Source organism: Sciurus vulgaris, assembly GCF_902686455.1.
Source record: "Sciurus vulgaris genome assembly, chromosome: 3".
NCBI lineage: Eukaryota > Metazoa > Chordata > Mammalia > Rodentia > Sciuridae > Sciurus > Sciurus vulgaris.
Genome location: NC_136463.1, coordinates 150,512,977 through 150,533,633, shown reverse-complemented (window position 1 = coordinate 150,533,633; position 20,657 = coordinate 150,512,977). Strand labels below are relative to the sequence as shown.

General features: G+C 38.1%; 1 protein-coding gene across 2 annotated transcripts in view; it reads left to right on the top strand.

The window, feature by feature from the left end:
* RFTN2 (raftlin family member 2) overlaps positions 1-19,561 on the top strand; it is a 70,554-nt gene extending 50,993 nt beyond the window's left edge. For both annotated transcript variants that reach the window (XM_079133618.1, XM_079133617.1), the window contains exons 9-10: positions 5,018-5,096; positions 17,858-19,561. In XM_079133618.1, coding sequence (XP_078989744.1) covers positions 5,018-5,096; positions 17,858-18,130 — 352 coding nt within the window. In that variant the 3' untranslated portion in view covers positions 18,131-19,561. The remainder of the gene's footprint in view (positions 1-5,017; positions 5,097-17,857) is intronic.
* The last annotated feature ends 1,096 nt before the right edge of the window (positions 19,562-20,657 follow it).

The following is a 20,657-nucleotide window of genomic DNA, read 5'->3' as shown; positions in this document are numbered from 1 at the left end:
ATATAATGGTCATGTCTTTTATTAGTCGTTTGTGTTGCAGTTATTTGCACTGGTTCTGTGCCTTGTCTTCTTACTCTTCTAATGATTCTTTCTTGTGGTGCTGGGGATGGAACCCGGGGCCTCTTGCATGCCAGGCAAGTAAGTGTTCTACCACTCAGTGACACCTCCAGCCCTGTGATGTCTTTTGATGAACAAAAGGTTTTAATTTTAAAACAGGCAAATGTATCTATCTTTAGCCTTTTGTGTATTATTTGAGAAATTTCTCCCTTCACTATGTGTGGTGGCACACACCTTTGATCCCAGAGATTCAGGAGGCTGAGGCACAAAGATAAACAAATTCAAGGCTAGCCTGGATAACTTAGTGAGACCTGTCTCAAAATAAAAAAATAAAAAGGATTGGGGATGTAGTTTAATCATGAAAGTGCCCCTCAATTTAACCCCCATTACCAAAAAAAGAAAGAAAATTTACCCTTAACTGAATTAAGCGAGAGATGGAAAAAGGGAATTCTTTTATAATTTGAGGCACTTTAATATTTTAAATTAGTATAAAATTCTGTAAGCTACATTTATCATAGAGTTGTGAGCCTAAAGAATAGGTTGTGTGAGGATGAAAAGGAATACTTAAGATCATATTAAATATCAATGAACTTCTCGGGTATAAAAAGAAGTTTATTGCTGCAAGCCTTTGCTAACTTGTTATAATTTTGGGGGTGCCAGAGGTGTTTGCTTGGGATTGAATCCAGGATTGCTTAACCATTGAGCAACATCCCCAGCTCTTTTTTATGTTATATTTTGAGACAAGGTCTTGCTAAGTCCTTAGGGCCTTGCTAAATTGCTGAGGTTGGTTTTGAACTTTCAATCCTCCTGCCTCAGCCCCTGGAGTTGCTGGGATTCCAAGACTTCGCCACCACGCCGGACTTGTTATGATTTTTTTAAAAGCATGTTCCGTGACATTAATATGTTTGCACAAAAACCAAATGACCATTTGTTCATAACTTCTTTCATTCTTCAAATATTTATTGAGCTTCACTTAAAAAGAGGCTTCCTGCTAAGTAATGTGGAAGATGGAGAGATAAGAAGACAAAACTCCTCGAGGAGTTTACTTCTGGTAGGAGCAAAATGTCAACAACTATATTGCCAGGGAAAGTAGGTAAACTCCACAGGAAGGATTCATGGGAGCCCTGAAAAAAGGTCAGTTGGAGAATTTGTGAAAGCTTTATGAAAGAGGTCACACTTAAAGCTAATCTCAACAGATGGGGAGGATGAGAATAGCCAGAGGTGACAGTGTGGGCATTCGAGATAGGAGAAAGCCCCAGCAGTTAGAGTTAATTGTGGGACAATAGAACATGATCTAAGATGTAGTAAGACTCTTCTATCTATTCATTAGTTCTAATTACTTCACCTTAGTTTCTAAGGTGCTTGAAATTGTAAGCACATATTGGACCACGCCAAAATTCAAGTTGTTCTTATAACCTCCTACAAAAATAATTTAAAAATTGGACTGGGATTGTGGCTCAGTAGTAGAGTGCTTGCCTGGCACATGTGAGGCACCGAGTTCAATGCTCAGCAACACATAAAAATAAATAAATAAAATAAAGGTATTGTGTCTGTCTACAACTAAAAAAAATTTTTTTAAATAATTTAAAATTTTAGATTTCACTAAGGATACTATCAAACTATACAAAAAGAACTGCTTTTTAGTTTTGTTTTTGTCCTTTATTTTTATAAATAGCTATCCACTCTTGTTCAAAACTGAATTGCGGGGAGATTTTAAGGCAAAGCTTTCAGTGATTCATCTCTATGTAGTACTTACATTCCACAGGCATGAACTTGCTCCTGTCTCTTTTTCCTTTTGACATTCTAACCTGAGGACTGACCTGTGTGGTCAGTAATAGTCTACTTGACCCAGGATAAATGAATACTTTTTTTTTATTTTCTTCATTATTTTTCAGTACAATCTCTGAACATTATAAACTGAAATGCTTAATTCAGGAAATGATAAGTAAAAACCTGAACTTGTACAAAATAATCTACACTTATCCACTAATTGTAAAGTTTTTTTGGTGAAAATGGAATTAAACTAAGCCATTCCCTTCTGTGACCAGGGCTTCACTGAGTTCATGCTACACTTGCTTGTGAAGGTAGTATGATGTTGTGGAAAGAGTGAGGTCTAGAAGTGACCCCAGACAAAGACCTCAAAGCTCTGGGTCCCATTTCCTTACTCATAAAATGGGGAAAATCATATCCATTCTGTCTACCCTGAAGGATTAACATGAAAAACAGGTGCACTAACATAAATGATAAATACTTATCACACTGAAAGCACTGCATAGATCAAAGTTATTTCTATTAATTTAACCCATAGACGCTTCTGCTCTTGGGAAACCCTGGCCTTTTTCTTGATAGTCCTGTTGTTGCCATAGTGAATCCCTCTCTTTAAAATGACACTCAAATGGAATTTTCCTTTTCTTTTTTTTTTTTTTTTTTTTTTTTCTTATAAAGTACCTAGAAGGTGGGAAGAGAGGAGAAATATTTTCTGAGCACCACTGTGTTCCATGGTCTATGTCCAGCATCCAGGAGCATAACATTCACTGTCTCATCCACAGTGTCGGCCCATCTCTGCTGAAAAGGAACCCTGCCCCTCCAGGGCTGCCCAACAGACCTGCCCTTGCGCAGCCTGAGCCCGGGGGCTGACAACAGCACTGAGGACTATCTCTGACCTCAGACCTGAAGGGACTAGTAGAGGTTTTCATAACTTACTTTCAACTGCCTATAAGCTTCACCAATGTAGGTTGTATCAGAACTGTATAAATTATTTTGTGTAAATCAATATTTTTTTCCAAAAGCTACATTGTTTTCTATTACATCCAAGCATGTAATAGTCTTTAGACTACATTAATAATCTAAAAAGGAATCTGAAGTTTCTTAAGTTCCTCTGGGGAAGGCATGATAGGGACTTCAGTTACTCAGCTAACAGCACTGCTTGAATGGAAATAGATGTGGGCCCTGTCCTCTCTGAGAACATCCAGGGCATTTGAAGCACATTCTCTGGTCCCATGATGACTTCTTCAGTCTGCACTATGGGGAAAATACTTTATCCTAGATCTTTATCCAGGAGTTACTGGTAGCATAAGGGACTCACTTTCTTTACCAAATAGGCATCTCTCTGCAAAGCTTCTGACCTCTTTAGCTTAACTCTGCCCTAATTAGAATTTCCAAACCAAAAGGAGGACCATATGTTCTCACTGGTGTTCTGAAAATAGCAGGACCTACCCAACCCTGATATCTCCTGCTTTCTATTAAAGAATAATTCTACTCTGCTCCCTCCTCCTCATCTTTGTATAGTTCTAGGCCTGGTTCTTTCATGTCATTCTCTACCTGGATCACACATCTTGAACCTGACTCAGAAATCTCTTTTCTCTTCTCATGTACCCTTTCCCCTGAACTTGCTCATTAAGAGATATTGTTGATTCTGAGCTACTTCCCCTCCCCTTACCTCCACCCCACTCTTCACTGAAGGAATGGAGAAAGTAGGAGGAAATCTTATTTGTTGTGCTCCTACCGGTAGCAGACACAAGGAAGCTCTTCATGCACATTGACTTATCTGTTCTTCACAAGGTTCCTGATAGGAAACTTAGAGAATGTGAAGACTTGGACTAAAGTAACCCACTTTAGGTACTAAGACAGAGTTTGGATTTGAACCCAGGAACAGTCTGGTTCCAAAGCTCATGCTTTTCGAGCCTCGCAAATGCATACCCAGCCTGTTCCGTAGGCATGCTAATATCTTCTCCCTACCAACTGGTATCTCATAATGATTTAAGTTGTTCCCAAAAGTCACATTATACTTCATACCAAGTATTTTGTTCTAATAGAAGATAAGGTCCAACTAAAATGAGACTACACTAGAAGCAGATAAAAATTAAAAAGAAGCAATTTCCCATCACCACTTTGAGGGGCAATTTGATGTTTCACAAAATTCACTAGCATCAGTGTGTTTGAGATTTTTAAATGATGTGCACTTGACATATACTAGGGCCAGAGTCTCAGCATTGCATTCATTTTCCAGAAAAAGAACTCAGCATAAAATGCAGTTAATAGTAAGGTTTTGTTGGGGTTTTTTGCATAATAAAAGTCGTAACTGAGCAACATTAGCAGCAGACACTCCTCCCCATAAATCCATGGAGACTGGAAAGCATTTCAGAGGAATACAAGCCCCAAGTAGTCTTTGGCAAGGGGTAATTTGCCATGATGATAGTTAAATAAGGAGAATACTGAGTGGCTGACTACAAAGAAGCATCTTGAAAATAAAACTGGCTGTGGCTGAAGTCTGTCAGCTGAAATGTATATAAAATTTCTCACATGTGGAGCAAGCCCAAATTGGTCTCTCTTTTGACAAGGCAAACTTGACAATGCATACCAAGAAGCTTAAATCATACTTTTTTGACCTAGTAATCCCACTCCTGAGAATTTATCTTAAGGAAATAATTCATAAGATGAAGACCATGTATATTTTTATAACAGCATGATTTATAATTATAAGGAAACTGGAAACAAGCTAATTTTCCAGAAATAAAGAAGAAAGCTTAGTACTTTTTGGTATTTGAATTATTTGAATATGATCATATCATACTAACAAAGAAAAGGATGTTTGGTGAAAGGCATAGAAACAAAAATGTAAATATGTGGCAGTTACAGACATACAAAAAAACTACATATATTGCTGCATATATTGCTAGAGACTAGGAGAGGAAACAGATGAAAATAGTTATGTTAGTATGGTGAGATTATAAGAGTCTTTAAACATATAAATTTCTTTTATAATTGATCATATTTTGTTTTTAGAGGTGTTTTTTCTTCTTGTTTTCCCAGCTCCAGCTTATATAGAGTCATATTTTATAATTATCTTAGGATCAGAAGATTTTACAAAGGATATGTTTGGATCATTCTAGTCAATTGTGAAATATAGAGAATTACCGATTCACAAATACTATTGCTATTGTTTGTTTGTTTTTTTCAGTGAGGGGAATCTGGCTACAAAGCAGGTGGTATTTCTTCAGAGGCCAGTTATGTGGAATTCAGCTGCACAGACCCCAGAAGTGAGTAGAATTGATGCTTTATAAATTGTATATTATATTAGAGCATTTAATCCTTAAATTCTCATTGTAATTCCAAATGGTGAGTATAGATGATGAAGTGGAGACTTGATATAGAAACATTCTTCTGAATTTTCCCTTCTGTAAGAAAGGACTGAATTATGCCATTCCAAAATGTGCCACTTTGCATAAGGATTATTTTGAGTTGAAGGGAATTAAGAAACAGCAGGTACAGGAGGAACTTTCTGCCCTCCTTTTTCTCCAGAAAAACAGGTCATAAATTTCACATCATAAACCAGGTGTGGTAGTGCACAGCTGTAATTCAGAGCAACTAGGGAAGCTGAGGCAGGAAGATCATAAATTCAATACCATACTGGGAAACTTTGAGAACTAGTACCAAAATAAAAATAAAATAAAAAGGATTTTAGGGACTGGAGCTGGAGCTCAGTGGTGGAGCGCTTGCCTAGCACATGTGAGGTATTGGGTTTGATCAATAAAAAAAAAAATCAATAAATAAAATAAAGGTATGGTGTTCATCTACAACTAAAAATATTTTTTTAAAAGGGTTGCAGATGTAGCTCAGTGCCTAGCATGCACAAAAAGCCCTGAGTTTAATTCCCAGTACCATTAAAAAAAATTTTTTTTCATCATTAAGGTGACATAAGTTTCCATTTGGAAAGGTCTTTCTTTCTGCTCTAACAAAAAGAGCTAAATCATTGGAAGTGAACCACAATGACTTGAACCTGCAAAAACAAACCTTAATAAAATAACCCTGATCTTCCATTAGTTTCCACCATATATTTACCTTCCCATAATTTATTTTCCCAGAGGCTCATATTCCTTTTCCTTTGTGTAGTCACTTGTCACAGTTTATCACCCTTTGTAAAAATAGCATATAAGCCCCCAAGTCTTCTTACCAAACCACCTCTTTGGGGTTTTTAAATAATGTCCAGAAAACATTTTCATTGTTCTTTCTTCTTCCCCAAAGCAAACCTATCACAATGTCTTGGCCTTTTCTTATTTTAACATTCCACAAATGAGCACATTTTTTTTTTTCTAGGAAAGTTCATCAGAATGCATAGCTTCATGGGATTTTTGATTAACTGAGATTCATATAATTGTGTTTATAAAGATATATGATCCCAAGTCAGCTACTTCACAATCTTTCTTACTTAGATAATTAAATATCAGTTTTCTGATTTCATTAAAATATTTAGGACCTTTTTGCTTAATTTTAAACACTAACCAGTAGTCTTTAGTGGTAACTTTAATGTGGGTTGTCTTTAAATTTACATCCATTGTAATATAAAATTACTAGTTCATTTGTGTAATGAGGAGAAAGGAAAGAGAGAGAGAGAGAGAGAGAGAATTGGTCTGTACCAATGACAAACCTAAGAATAATATATTTTATAAATTATAATTCTGCTTCTAAATGGATTTACTTTCTTAATTTGACAAATGTTTAATTTTTCTAGCAAGAAATCTCAGAATGTTGAGATTATTTCATGTAGAACAGGTAGGTAAAGCAGTCTGGAGTATCTAACACCTATAACAGCAAATCATCTTGTAAATTCTTTTTGTTTTCTCTAAAGTGTACAGAAAAATATTAATATTACCAGAGTCAACTTAGTTATCCATATATATTTTGTGAAAGTTAGATTTATAATATACCTTGAAAAAAATTAATCATAGGTCTGTAATGGCACTGTTCTTTGTACTTTGTAATCAGTTGTTGTTTGGGAGATTTCTGTCTTTATAGGTTTTTCAAAGAATTTTATCAAAGATGTTTAGTTCTAAAAACAGTTAGTGGAAATTTGAGATATTATAAGTGTTACCCTAGGATTGTTAATGAGTTTTTATTAAACTGATCAATTTCATGGGATGTTAAATATTGACCTAGAATCTGACCCTAGGAAACAAAATTTTCTCCCGTTCTTCCAGTAAGACTACTGTCAAAATATGTAAGACTTTCCCTATTCAATTGCACTCAGCATAGAACAGTACTTATATGTTAAATCCATTTCATGGCCCTGTGGTCAGGGGAAACAGAATTATATAATGAAGGAAGTCTACCATTGGAAATTTTTCTCTGCAGTTATAGAGACTTTGCTTTTGGAATTTGTTCTATGTTCCACAGATATATTTTATTCAATATTCTAGGTAGTTTAAAAAGTTTTAATATGAAAAATATCAATTCAAAACATACTTCCATTTACTACTGCTTCAGTTTTCTCTCCCTCTTTCTTTGGTACTAGAGATTGAATCCTGGGGTGCTTTATCACTAAGCCACATCCCCACCTCTTCCTTTTTTTTTTTTTTTTTATTTTGACACAGTTCTTGCTAAGTTGCTGAGGCTGGCCTTAATCTTACAATCCTGTGCCTACACCACTGTGTCAGGCCTTGGTTTTCTTTAATCTATTAAAAGATGGTCTGTTAGTAAAACTAGAACACTTTTACAGAAAAACATTAGGATAAGATGTTCATAAAGGGGGGTTAAGCAAAGAATTCTTAGACGTAATAGGAAAAGCATAAACCACTGAAAATTTTTTAAATTAGATTTCATCAAAATTTAAAACCTTAGTTCTCTGAGTGACACTGTTAAAGAATGAAATCACAAGCCATAGATTGAGAGAGAGAAACAAAAAACTCACAAGTTACATACATGACAAAGGACTTGTATCCAAAATGTATCAAGAACTCTCAAAATTCAACAGTAAGAAAAAATTTAAGAAACAATTAAGGACTGGGGTTGTAGCTCAATGGTAGAGCACTTGCTTCGCATGTGTGAGAAACTGGGTTTGATTCTCAGCACCGCATATAAATGAATAAATAATTAAAATAAAAATCCATTGACAACTAAAAAATGTTTTTAAAAAATAGTTAAGAGACTTGAATACCTCACCAGGACATGTAGATGAGAAATAGATACATGAAAAGATGCTTAAGTCACTAGCCCTTAAGGAAGTACAAATGAAAACCCTGATGAGATAGCCCCATACTACACCTATTAGAATAACTGAAAAAAGAAAGAGCTGGTGAGGATAAGGAGCAAACAGAACTCTCAGGCCATTGCTGGTGAAACGCAGAATGGTAGTTTGACAGTTTCTTATGAAGCTAAACATACATTTACCATATGACTCAGCAGTTCTCCTCTCAGGTGTTTATCCTAGTTCTAGAAATACAAACTTACGTTCACATCAAAACCTATACACAAACATTTATAGCAGTTCTAGTCATAACTGCTGAAAACCAGGAACAACCTGAATATCTCCAACAGGTAGATGGATAAACAATTGTGGTACATCCATGCAATTAAATACTACTCAGAAATAAACTCGTGATACGAATATAACCTGGAAAAATCTCCAAGGGGTTCTGCTGGGTACAAGAAGCCAGTCTCAGACTGTATTATTCCTTTAACCTGACATCAACAAGACAAAACGATAGTGTAGAGAACACATCAGTGGTTGTCAGGGATTGGGGAGAAGTAACAGTACCATAGAGGGGTAAATGGAGTTTGGAGTTGATAGAACTTGTCTGTGTACTGATTGTGACTGCACAGATCTATAAATGTATTAAAATCCACAGAACTGTACACCCAAAAGTCACCTTTACCGTATGATCATTTAAAAAATAAAATTTCAAGCTGGGCACGATGGCACATACCTGTAGCCCCAGCTATTCAGGAACTGACTGGAAGAACATGTGAGCACAAGTGTTCAAGGCCAGCCTGGGCGGGAACACCCCATCTCAAAAAAATTAAAATACTCATGAGTCTTGGGAAGGCCTGTTTTCTGTCTTCCCAGACCAACCCTGCCTAGAGAGGTCAGGATGGAACTACCTCATTCCGCAAATTAGCCCCAAGTCAGAGCATTGAATCATGGTTCCTATCAGACCAGGCATCGTCTCTGAAGTCTCTGGAAATCCCAATCCATCCATTCCTCAGCTGCTTTCTCAAGGCAGTCCCCACCCTACCACCCCTGCGCAGTCTCACTAGAGGAAGCTTTCCAAAGTTCTCAGCCAGCAAGACCTCCTTCAGCTCTGTGCATGTCCAAAGGCTTTGAGGAATGGCGATACCAGCTCACCTCAGAAACCAGATGGGGTCTGTCTGCCATGGCGTCCTGTCCAACTCTGGTCTACCCTCACCACCACTCTCCCAGGCTGCCCACCATGGGCTTAATGGGGCTGAGTCAGTCCCATATGAGAGACAGATTAGGGCAAGTCCCTTTGTCATTCCCCATAAGGCTCCATTTACTTATGCATGATGGGGTTGGGACTGCTGTCCCTTGCAAGAGCACTGCAGACTTTCATGGCCATAGGAGGTCTTTGCTATCCAGGTGTGTCCCGCCACCTGGGCCTCCAGCTCCTTTGAACTTTCCAGAGCCCTATGCTAAGCCCTCCTTTGGTGCCAGCATCTCCTTTCTCTCTGTCCATCTTCCCTGGAGAAGCCTGGGCCAAGTGTGATTTGGAAAGCTTTTAAACACTGCCACTGGGTTCAGCCCATCACTTCCTTTCTCTACTACAGCAAACATGATCACCACGTTAACTTAGACAATCAGCCTGAGGGGGCTGGGAGAAAAAATTGACATAGTGGGCAAGGAACAAATTCTAACCAGAAACTCATGCTCTGAGGGTCCATCTTTCTTCATCTTTCCATCAGTGGCTTTGGATTGACCCTTCCATCTCCCATGGGGGCAGAATTCTATGAGCATGATTCACTGATCTTTCCCTCAGTTTTACATGCTAATAGTGGATAACATTAATCTTGAATCTCTTGGCATGTCTTCCATTAAGTTGGAATTGCTTTCTCATAGTTTATATTAGAAAGATGTCCAATATAATAAAGCAAACCAGATCTTGTCACTTTTCTTGCTGAAACATCCTAAGCAGAGATACAGCCACATCAATGTTCATAGCTGCTCAATTCACAATAGCCAGACTGTGGAACCAACCTAGATGCCCTTCAATTGATGAGTGGATAAAGAAACTGTGGTATATATATATATATATATACAATGGAATATTACTCAGCCATAAAGAATGATAAAATTGTGGCATTTGCAGGCAAATGGATGAAATTGGAGAATATCATGCTAAGTGAGATAAGCCAATCTCAAAAAGCCAAAGGACGAATGATACCGCTAATAAGTGGAGGATGACACATAATGGGGGGAAGGGAAGGGTTAGTATTAGGGTTAGAGTTAGGGTCAGGGAGGGGGGCAAGTATGGAGGAAGGAAGTACTGTATAGAGGGAAAAGAGGGGTGGGAGGGGTGGGGGGAAGGGAAAAAATAACAGAATGAATCAAACAACATTGTTCTATGTAAATTTATGATTACACAAATGGTATGCCTTTACACCATGTACAAACAGAGAAACAACATGTATCCCATTTGTTTACAATTAAAAAAAATGGGGAAAAAATAAATTAAAAAATAAAACAATTTTTCCTTCTCAAAAAAAAAAAAAACATCCTAAGCACAAAAGCCAGTGTGAAGGGTGAGATCTGGTGGGCTCTGTCCTGGAATGGATGAAGAACCACTCCTTTCAGATTGGGCTTGGACCATGACAACAGTTACCAATTTTAGAATAGTTCTTGGATTCTTTATCTAAAAATGGGTGCTAGTGATAATTGCTTTGTAGCTTAGTAATCTATAGATGATTTTCAACCATCAAAGCCAATAGCCATGTAGTTAACATAATTTTGAGTATAGTTTGGTTCCTTGGCTTTGCCTTCATATCCTTTCTCATTCGAGGGTCCTGGAGTCCTCTGTCCCTGGTACAGAATGAACTCTTACTCTTCCAGGGTAATCCAAGTTAACCAAGTCAGGACCATTCCATTTTCTGAAGTCATCCTTACCCCTTGTCCCCTCACCTCCTCTTTAACCTCTTCACATGCACCTATTCCCTCCATTGTTTGTTCATCAAGCATTTAGTAAAGGCCAAGCAGTGTGCTGAGATCTAATCTGAAGTCGAGATGCAGCAGTCATCAAGGAAGCCCATGAGCCTGTGTTGTGTAGAGTTATCTTTTCCCTAGGGGCCTGGCCCTTCAGTAACTTTGACGTTCACATAGAAGTACTCCGTAGAATTGAAGTTTGCAGAGGCACTGTCTTGTACTGACATTCATTCATTCACTCATCCCTTTTTCAGCAGATGCTTAGAGCAGTCCCAACACTGTGCTGAGGAATGAAACTAATTGCATGAAAGGTGGACACTATCTCCTCTGCCCTCTGTGTGGACAGGTGGATGTTTAGACCTTTCTGGAGAGGAAAAACATTGCACCCTTGAGCCAAATCTACCCCCTGAGATTCTTGAATTATAAACTACTGCCATGAGGTATTTACGTAGCAGGTGGAAGGTGAACAGCAACACCATTTTGATCATCTGGTCACCAGACCCTCAGCCCATTTCCAACTCCAACTGCAGAAATTTCTTTTATTGGTTTTTGTTTTGTTTGTTTTGTTTTGTTTTGTTTTTGGTGTGCATGTGTACCAGGGATTAAACTCAGGGACACTGGAAAAAAAATGAAAATTAAAATTAAAAAATGAATAAAATTTCAAAAGATCACCTGTTTTGTAAATTATATAGACTACATTTTTTATGTCTTGTTCATCAATAAAGGCTGTTGTTGGGTAATGTAATTCTTATTAAGCATAATGAAGTTCTTAACCAAAAGAAGAAGTCCTCTTCTTTTTTCTGTTCCTCTTATCTGTTTTTACTTTACTTTATTATGGGGAGAAGCCTCTAAGTGAATTCAAGGAGACGATAGCTATTCTGGGAAGGGTAAGAAATTCTGATCAGGATTTTACCTTCATGCAGTTAAACGTTCTCTTAAATTTTTTTCCAAGATCTCCTTTCTTAATTTTCTGTTTCTTTTGAAGAGTCAAATAAAGCTCAGCCCATATTTCCTTTTGATAATCTTTTAAAAAAATATTTATTTATTTATTTATTGGGGGTAATGGGGATTTAACTCAGGTATATTTAGTCAGTGAACCATGTCCCCAACCCTTTTTATTTTATCTATCTATCTATCTATCTATCTATCTCTCTATTTTGGAGACAGGGTCTTGCTACGTTGCTGAAGCTGGCTTTGAAATTGCAAACCTCCTGCCTCAACCTCTTGAGTCACTGGGTTTAGGCCTTCGCCACCTAACCTGGCTTTCCCCTTGATAATCATTTAAAGGAAACGAAAGGTCACTTAAAATATTTGGTTTCTACTAACTCAGAGTTCCCATCTAATGGTGGCCTCGGGAGTGTACAAAAACCATGAAGGGACTCCAGGGGTAAGGGATAAGGGAGAGACAGACACACAGTGTCTGCTGCACTCTCCAAGCTTCCATTTCCCAGTCTATAAAATACAGTTAACATTAGTACATACCACTGGGCTCTTAGGAGGATTGAATGTGAAAACACATGTAGCTGTGTTTGGCATGGTGCCTGGCAGGATGAGAGGTTGCTACTGTTTTTATAAGAATGTTTTTCTTTCAATACCAGATCATTAAACACTACTAACTGTATGGAGAAGCTGAAGAAAAATTAAGAAACTGAATGGCCTTCTATTTTCTCCAACTAAAATTTACCTTCAACTATTAAATAGATATGTAGTTTATTAATGATTCTTGACATTCCTGAACATATACATGCATGCATACATGGCAAAATATTAACAAATGTTGAATTAGGTTATGGGTACATGGATGCATACTGTACTCTTCCTTCAAAGTTGAGGGAAATTATCTCAAGTTAAAAAGCATTTTTCCAGCAATTTTTTCCATGTTGGTTGTTCATTAGTGACTAAGCTACCCCAACAAAGAAGACACAGAAAAGAATGGCTTGATACAGTAGAAGGCACTTTCTCTCTTGTAATAGTGTAACGATGGGCGAGCACTCCAGCAGGGGCAATGGCTCTGCCTCTTGACCAGTCAGCCTTGCCACCTCAACATCTGGCTCTTGCCTCTGCACCCAGGGCTACTATAGCAATTGTAACTATCTTCGACCATGTGAAATAGGAAAAAGGAATTCCAAGCATGCTTCTAAGACACTGTTTCAAACCATAAGCATCATTTGTTTTCACTTCCTTTTGGCTAGAACTTATTTATGTCTCCACATACCTCTTCAAGGGAGGCAAGGAAGAGTAATTTGAGCAGCCATGTGCTAGTACCACAGTGTGATACTATACGCCCAACTCAAAAGTGAGGGATGTTGGAGGGGAGAAATTCTGTTACTAAAAGAAAGATGGAAAGGATAGACCCTTGGAAATAGGAGTTCAATTTTTTAAATGTAAATCAAATTTATTTTTTAACTGATAATAAAGACATAAAAATTGTACATATTAATGGAGTACTGAGATGTTGCATTAATGTTTAATTCAGGTTAAACATATGTATCTTTTCAAACATCTACCATTTTTTATGATGAAAACTTTCAAAATCCTTTCTTCTTGTTTTTTGAGATATATGGTACTATCTGCTTTCTATAGATAGAACTTCTTACTCCTAATTGTAACTCAGTACACATTGATCAACCTTTCCCTTCCTACCCCCACCCAACTCTCCCTAGCCTCTGCTAATAACCATTCTATTCTATACTTCTGTGAGATGAGCTTTTTGATATTTCACATATGAGTAAGAATGTGGTATTTGTCTTTCTGTGCCTTGCTTATTTCATTTAACATAATGATTTCCAGTTTCATACATGACAGAATTCTATTCTGTTATATGGTGGAATAGCATTCCATTGTATATGTATGTGCATTACAAAATGGACCACATTTTCTTTATCCATTTGTCAGTTGATGAACATTTAGTTTGTTTCAATTTCATAATTGTTTTGTGAATAGAGCTGTAATAATCATGGGAGTGCAGATGTCTTCTTGACACACTGATTTCATTTCCCTTGGATAGGCATACCCAGGAATGGAATTGTTTCCTATATAGCTTCATTTATAATTTTTTGAGAAACCTCCATGCTCTTCTCTGTAATGACTACACTAATTTACATTCACTAATGTAAGGGTTCCCTTTTCTCCACATCCTGGCCAGTATTATTAATCTTTTTGATAGTATTTCATTCTCACTGGGGCAAGGTGATATCTGGTCATGGTTTTGATTTGCATTTCCCTGTTGATTAGTGGTGTTGACATTTTTAAATATAGATATTAGTCATCATATGTCTGGGGGTTTTTTTGTTTGTTTGTTTGTTTGTTTGTTTTAGAAATGTCTATTTAAATCTATTGTCCATGTTTTAAATTGAGTGGGGTCATTTTGCTATTGGGTTTTTGGAGTTCCTTACATATTCTGGATATTAAGTCCTTGTCAGATGTATAGTTTAAAAATAGCTTCTCACATTCTATAGGATGTGCCCCCCCATACAAAAAAAAGAAAGAAGAAAGAAAGAAAGAAAGAAAGAAAGAAAGAAAGAAAGAAAGAAAGAAAGAAAAGAAAAGAAAAGAAAGGAAGTACTTCTTTATCCCAGAGTCAGTTTAGCACCCCAGGGAACAACTCTGGATCTGCTGGGGTCGCCAGCCCACACTGCAGCAGAGGAGGTGGATAGGAAAGCCAGGCTGGAGAGGCAGGGAATCCACTCCAGCCTTTCTCCTCCTAGGCTTGAATGATTTTGCCAGCCCCAAGCTGGGATGATCTGTGAGAAGGCAGGGGTGGTGCCTCTGCATTGTTTCAAAACCTCCAACTCTTCTAAGTAGACCAAGGGCTGTACTTGGGCTTGAAGTGGCTTCCTGATCCAAGGGAAAGAAATCCTACCATCCACTCTATGTTGCTATCACTTTATAAACTGCATCTCTTAATCACTCTCCTGTTCTGTCCATTATGAGTAGGTAACTCTCCTACTCACCCAACATAATGTCCTAGGGTTGCTGGAATAATTCTAACAATTCTTTTTAATTTTGTTTTTAAGACACTGACAGTGAAAAAATAAAAGTAGACTGGTAGGGCATCCTAAAATCAACCAACTCGTCCCTGAGGCTAGTGTATTTTTAGTGGGTAGCTCCCCTTTCTTTTGTAAATGGGAATGACTCTTGAAAGTTAATAGGTTTAATCAAGGGAGACATGAAATTTGCATCCAAACCTTGATATAATTTCTCCCATTTTATAGTGAAAATATCAGAAGAACGTGGTAAGGTATATGAGTAAACCTTATCATATAGCATGGAAAATCTCACTTTATAGACATAGATAATTATAATATAATACTAAGTGGAAAAGTGAGATGTAAAACTTTTTGCATAGTATTTCCATATATTGTATACATGCATGCAAATGTATATATATATTTAAAGAAGAAAACAGGAATATATGACAAAATTTTAACAGTATTATTTCTGGGATAGGATTATAGATGAGTTTACTTTTTTGGTTGTTTTGTTTCTGCAAGGTTATCTACATTGAGCATTTTTATTGTTGTAATTGAAAGAAAATTTTATTTAATAAACACAAACCCATTTGCCACAAATATATTTCTATAAAAGTGACTAATTCATTTTAAAGAGAAGAAGGTAGAGACTCAGGCTCCAGTTTGGGACCTGCTGCCCCATGACCTTGGCTAAACCCCATCTTATTTTTGGACCTGGAGTCTACCTCCGAAAAAATAAGGGGATTTAAAGAGATGGTCTCGAAAGACTGCTTGGGCTTCTGACTCCTACAATCTGAGTTAAAAGAACACCACAAATCAGTTTGTTGAAAAGCTATTATTTCATGTGGAATGAGGGTGGGGTTGGAGAGGCAATATCATTGCTAAAAATCTATTAAATGTAACAGTTACATGGGTTAGAAAAATTAAAATGTGCTTTTTCTGAAATCTTTTAGAGGTACAGTGATAAGTATTTTCATCTAAAGTGAAATTTACTAATGATCATCTACAAGTGGAAAGATAAGGATATCTTGTTCTGAGTAATATCCAATTTTTATTAAGCAAGTCCATTTTGAATATGTGAGAGCTAGCCTCTGTTAGCTTGTATTCAATAAGGATTTTATTGCAAAATTCACCTTTGGCCCTGTTGCTGGTGAGGAAGGAAAGATCCAAGCAGCCAAGGCCGGGGCACCCCCACCTTCCCATTCTGATTCAGTGAATGTTGAGAGCATCGAGAGCATCTTTCTTGAGAGTGAATGTGTTCTTTATGCCTGTGGGAAAGGCACCCCCAACCAGGCTTGAGAAAGGAGCTCAGTCTGGCAGAGCTTGTCAGCTCAGCCTGAAGCCAAAAGATTATATCCTTGCTGACCACACATACCAGTGCCATTCTCAAGTCCAGTACCCCATCTGAAAGTAAATATCAGGTTTCACTGCTTGTGTTGGATTCAATAAATATAGTGGGTGGGAACAAAAGGAAAAGGATTAATGAGCTGGTATTTGCATTTGGTGAATGCGGGGGTGCCATTGGAAAACATGAGCACCACAGAACTACATCTGACTTGGGCCCGTGAGGGCCAGCCTTTGCTGAAGAAGGACCCAGGTAGACTTTTCCCCTTAAACTTGCCCACATCTCCAGTAAGTTGGCCATGAAAAAATGAGCTGCCTGGGAGCTGCCAACATCCTCCTTTGTAAGCAACACCCTGGGGCTGCGTCTCCTCAATGTCTCCATGGTGTTTCATTCCACCATAGCCCACAAATTCCAATTTAATAAAGTTATTTGTTTTCTATATATGCCATGAAAACCAGTAGAAAATATTTCTATACCCTACAGTTCAACAGACCTATGGATTAACACACTTTTGGAAGACCAGCATGCCAGCATGGGTGTCTGACTTCTAAGTTTTTTCAGAGAGTTTCATAATTTCAGTTCTTACATTTAGGAAAATATAATCTTAGTTCCCAACTAACATATAAATTAATCTTTGGTAAATAAACTCTTTATAAATAGGGAAACTACTATGCTTTTAAAATTTATTTTTAAATCTTTGTTGAGTTTTATGTGCCTAGGATTATGATCACATTCCAGTATGTCCTTCTCAGTGTCAAAGAAGCCCTTGTAAGGAGATCTTATCAGGAGTCTGAATATCCACGTTGAGCTGCTGATTCTCCTTGGGCTCCTTTTCTGACTTAGATAATCTTATTTTGACTTAAGTTTCCTTGGCAGAAGCCATGTCCTCTTGATTTTGAACTGTACCAAGGACATTGTCGGTCCTCAGTACATATTTTTTAGCTAAACATCCACAGCTTATCACAGTCTGACGAATGCAGTGGATCAAATTACTGGGCATGTAATACTCGTCAGGTATAAGGAGATGGAGCAAGACCAGGAAATAGGTCCGCTTGGCCCCGAAGACCATCCAGGCACTTGTTCAAAATGCAGCCTAGGCCTCTGTGAAGCGGGGTTAAGGCGGCTGGTGCGCGGTTCCTGCTGTTCAGATCCCAACCAACTCCGATTTCTACCTTGCTTTGTTCCCCAAACATGATTGGAACACATTTCTCTCCTCAGGTGTGCACAACCCACCTGCCAGTGAGAGCATGGACCAGGAACATTCAAAGAGCTGCACCGTGGGGTGGGGAGGTGGGGAGGAGGGCGGTTCTGGGGGTGAACGGGCATTCCTTGTTGTCTCCGCGGGTGCTGGGGATGCAACCAGGGCCTCGAGCCCTGCGCCTCCTGCGTGCTAAGCAGGTGCCACCACCGCGCTGCGCCCCAGCTCTGTAATGGGCAGGCTTTTGAAGACAAGCAGGGAAGGGACCTTTCGGGCCAAGCAGCAGCATATGCCAGAGCAGAGGCACAGGAAGCGCCTGCGCCTTTTAACTCCTGGTTGCCCATCTCTTGTTTCAGAGGAAAGCTAGCCGTTTTATGAAAGGCGACGACAGAAACAAAGTCCGCAGCAGGAGCGCCGGATTAGAAGCAGGCGGGCCGCAGCCTCCAGAGGGCAGGGTTCCGCCCGAGGAGGGCCGCCTCTCGCCTTCGGGGGAGTGTCGGACGCAGGAGGCGCGGCCAGCGCAGTGCGGCGGCTTCGCCGGGTTCAGCGGCAGCGACAGTGTCCTCCGGGAACTAGACGACGGACAGTTTGACCAGGAAGACGGAGTGACTCAGGTCACTTGCATGTGAGCCTCCAGGTGAAGCAACAGAAGACCTGTAAATAGTTATTAAAATATTTGCCAACTGACTTTATCATATTACTTTACCTGCATTTATTTGCTATCCTTGAATTTTTTAGACTCAACCTTTCCTCTCATCTGTGTACACTTTGGCTCAACCTCCTAGACAAGGAAGAATAACCAACATAGTTGTAAATTTAGAATCATGTTTACTCAACAAAAACATCTGTCTAAATAGAGGTCCCATTAGGTTATTAAGCAATAATTACTTCAGTTTCTCATGAATGCACAAAATACACTTTGCTTACCATTCCTGTTCAGAAGACCGAATATCCCAATCAGTATTTTACTTAGAGGATTCTCAAGAAGTTACAGAGGCTTATTTAAACTGAAAAATAATCTCTTTCTTACATACAAACCAGCACATGCACAGTACACAAATGCATGGCTAATTGGTGAAAATGAATACCTATTTCCTAAATATAACAATTAATCCAAATTTTCTCTTTGACTATGGCATGTACATACAAAGCAAGCCTCTACTTATTAAAATATTCTTTGAAAAACATACATTCTTTCTGTGTCTTTGCTTTTAGAAGGTCACCAGTTAACAGCCCTGGGTTGATTCATTGAACTTAAACTTTGTTGCTCCTAATAGCTTAGAAATATAGCAAAGCAACATCTTTTAAAATTCAATACAAAAACCAGGCACTGTGGTGCAAACCTGTAATCCCAGCATCTTGGGAGGCTGAAGTAGGAGGATCACAAATTCAAGGCCAGCCTCAGCAACTTAGTGAGGCACTAAGCAACTTAACAAGACCCTGTCTCAAAAAATAAAAAGGGCTGGAGATGTGGCTTAGTGGTTCAGTGCCCCTGGGTTCAATACCTGGTACAAAAAAACAAAAACAAAAACAAACAAAAAAAAAGCAACAAAAATCAATACTAAAAGAAACCCATAATCCCAACATGTAAAAACCTCAGTAGACAGATAGATTTAATTTTCTTTCTTTTAATTGCAAACACCATGAAAAGAACAAAATATGAAATTTAAGTCTTTTACATCTGTCTAGATTTGAATTATGCTTTTATTTTGATTTGCTAAATCCTGAAGAACACTGAAACTCTGAATTTTCGGTCCTGCAGGAGTGGAGAGGTGCTCGTGGCACCTGTGGTGTATATGACGACCTGCCCATATCTGCTTTTACACTGCTGCTGATAGGGGTGTCTTTGCCTTGCCCCATTCTCTAACAGGTGACGAATAATATTCTGCAAAATAGAGGATTTTCATTTATGTTTGAATAGCTTACTTTAAAAGGTGAGGACCTTCAAGTGAATTACAACTGACCTTACCATTGATGAATTCAGCCCATTATATATTTTTATTAGCACTGATGTTGACATTGTAAGATCATTTGAATAATAAAATGTCATTTGTTCCTGGGCTATCATTTCATTGCATACTCATACCATATGTTTTATATATATGACCAATATGTATTATATATTATCAAATATGTAGTGCAACTAAACTAAACCCATCTCCATGAATTTTTGGAAAGATTAACAGGAAAGATTTTTTGGCTATCATGTAGAAACACTTCTTGTACAAGTAGAAAGGGACTTAAGAACAGTCTACTCAGTCTTATTCTGTGAAAATAGCTGCCAACAGTATTTGTGGAAATGCTTCACCTTGATTTTCAGATGAACCCGAGTTCTATATCAAGAGTTGGTTGTTTTTGATAGAAATAATCACTACATCATGAGTCCACAAAATGCTATTAAGCTACAAAGCACAGGAATGTACTGAGAAAAATCAGACAGGTTTCCCAATACCAAGGTCCACAAGAGGTGGAGGCTCCTTTGTCATTCTACATATAGGGGATATGAAGTATTAAGAACAGAGATAGAAATTTATGTTTAACAAGGGAAAATGCAGGAATATGTCTATTATTTTTCATTTTAAATTTTGTGTAAAATTTGAGGACTCTCCCTCAGCCTGCTTTCTTTTTACATTTTTGCTTTTAATCTAGGGGTTAGTTCTTCCTATTAAAAAAAGAAATACTTAAAAATGGGCAGAGTGACATATACCCATAGTCCCAACTACTTGGGAGGTTGAGGCAGGATTGCTTGAGCCCAGGAGTTTGAAGCCAGCCTGGGCAACATAAGAAGACCCTGACTGTTTAAAAATGAAAAAACAATTAAAAAACAAACTAACAATTAAACTAACAACTTTTTATTAGAATAAACTTGGCAGTCATCTGTCCTAGCCTTGGTATTTATTTCATGCCAGGCACAATGGAAGGAACCCAAGTTCAATGCCGGGCTAGGCAACCTAGAGAGACCTTATCTTAAAAAAGAAAAAGGAAAAAAGAAAGAAAGAAAGAAAAGGGCTAGGGATGTAGCTCAGTTGGTAGAGTGCTTGCCTCTTAGCCACAAGGCCCTGAGTTCAATCCCCTGCACTGCAAAATAAATAAGTAAATACAGGACTGGGGCTTGGCTCAGTTGTAGAGAACCCTGATTTCAATCCCTAGTACCCT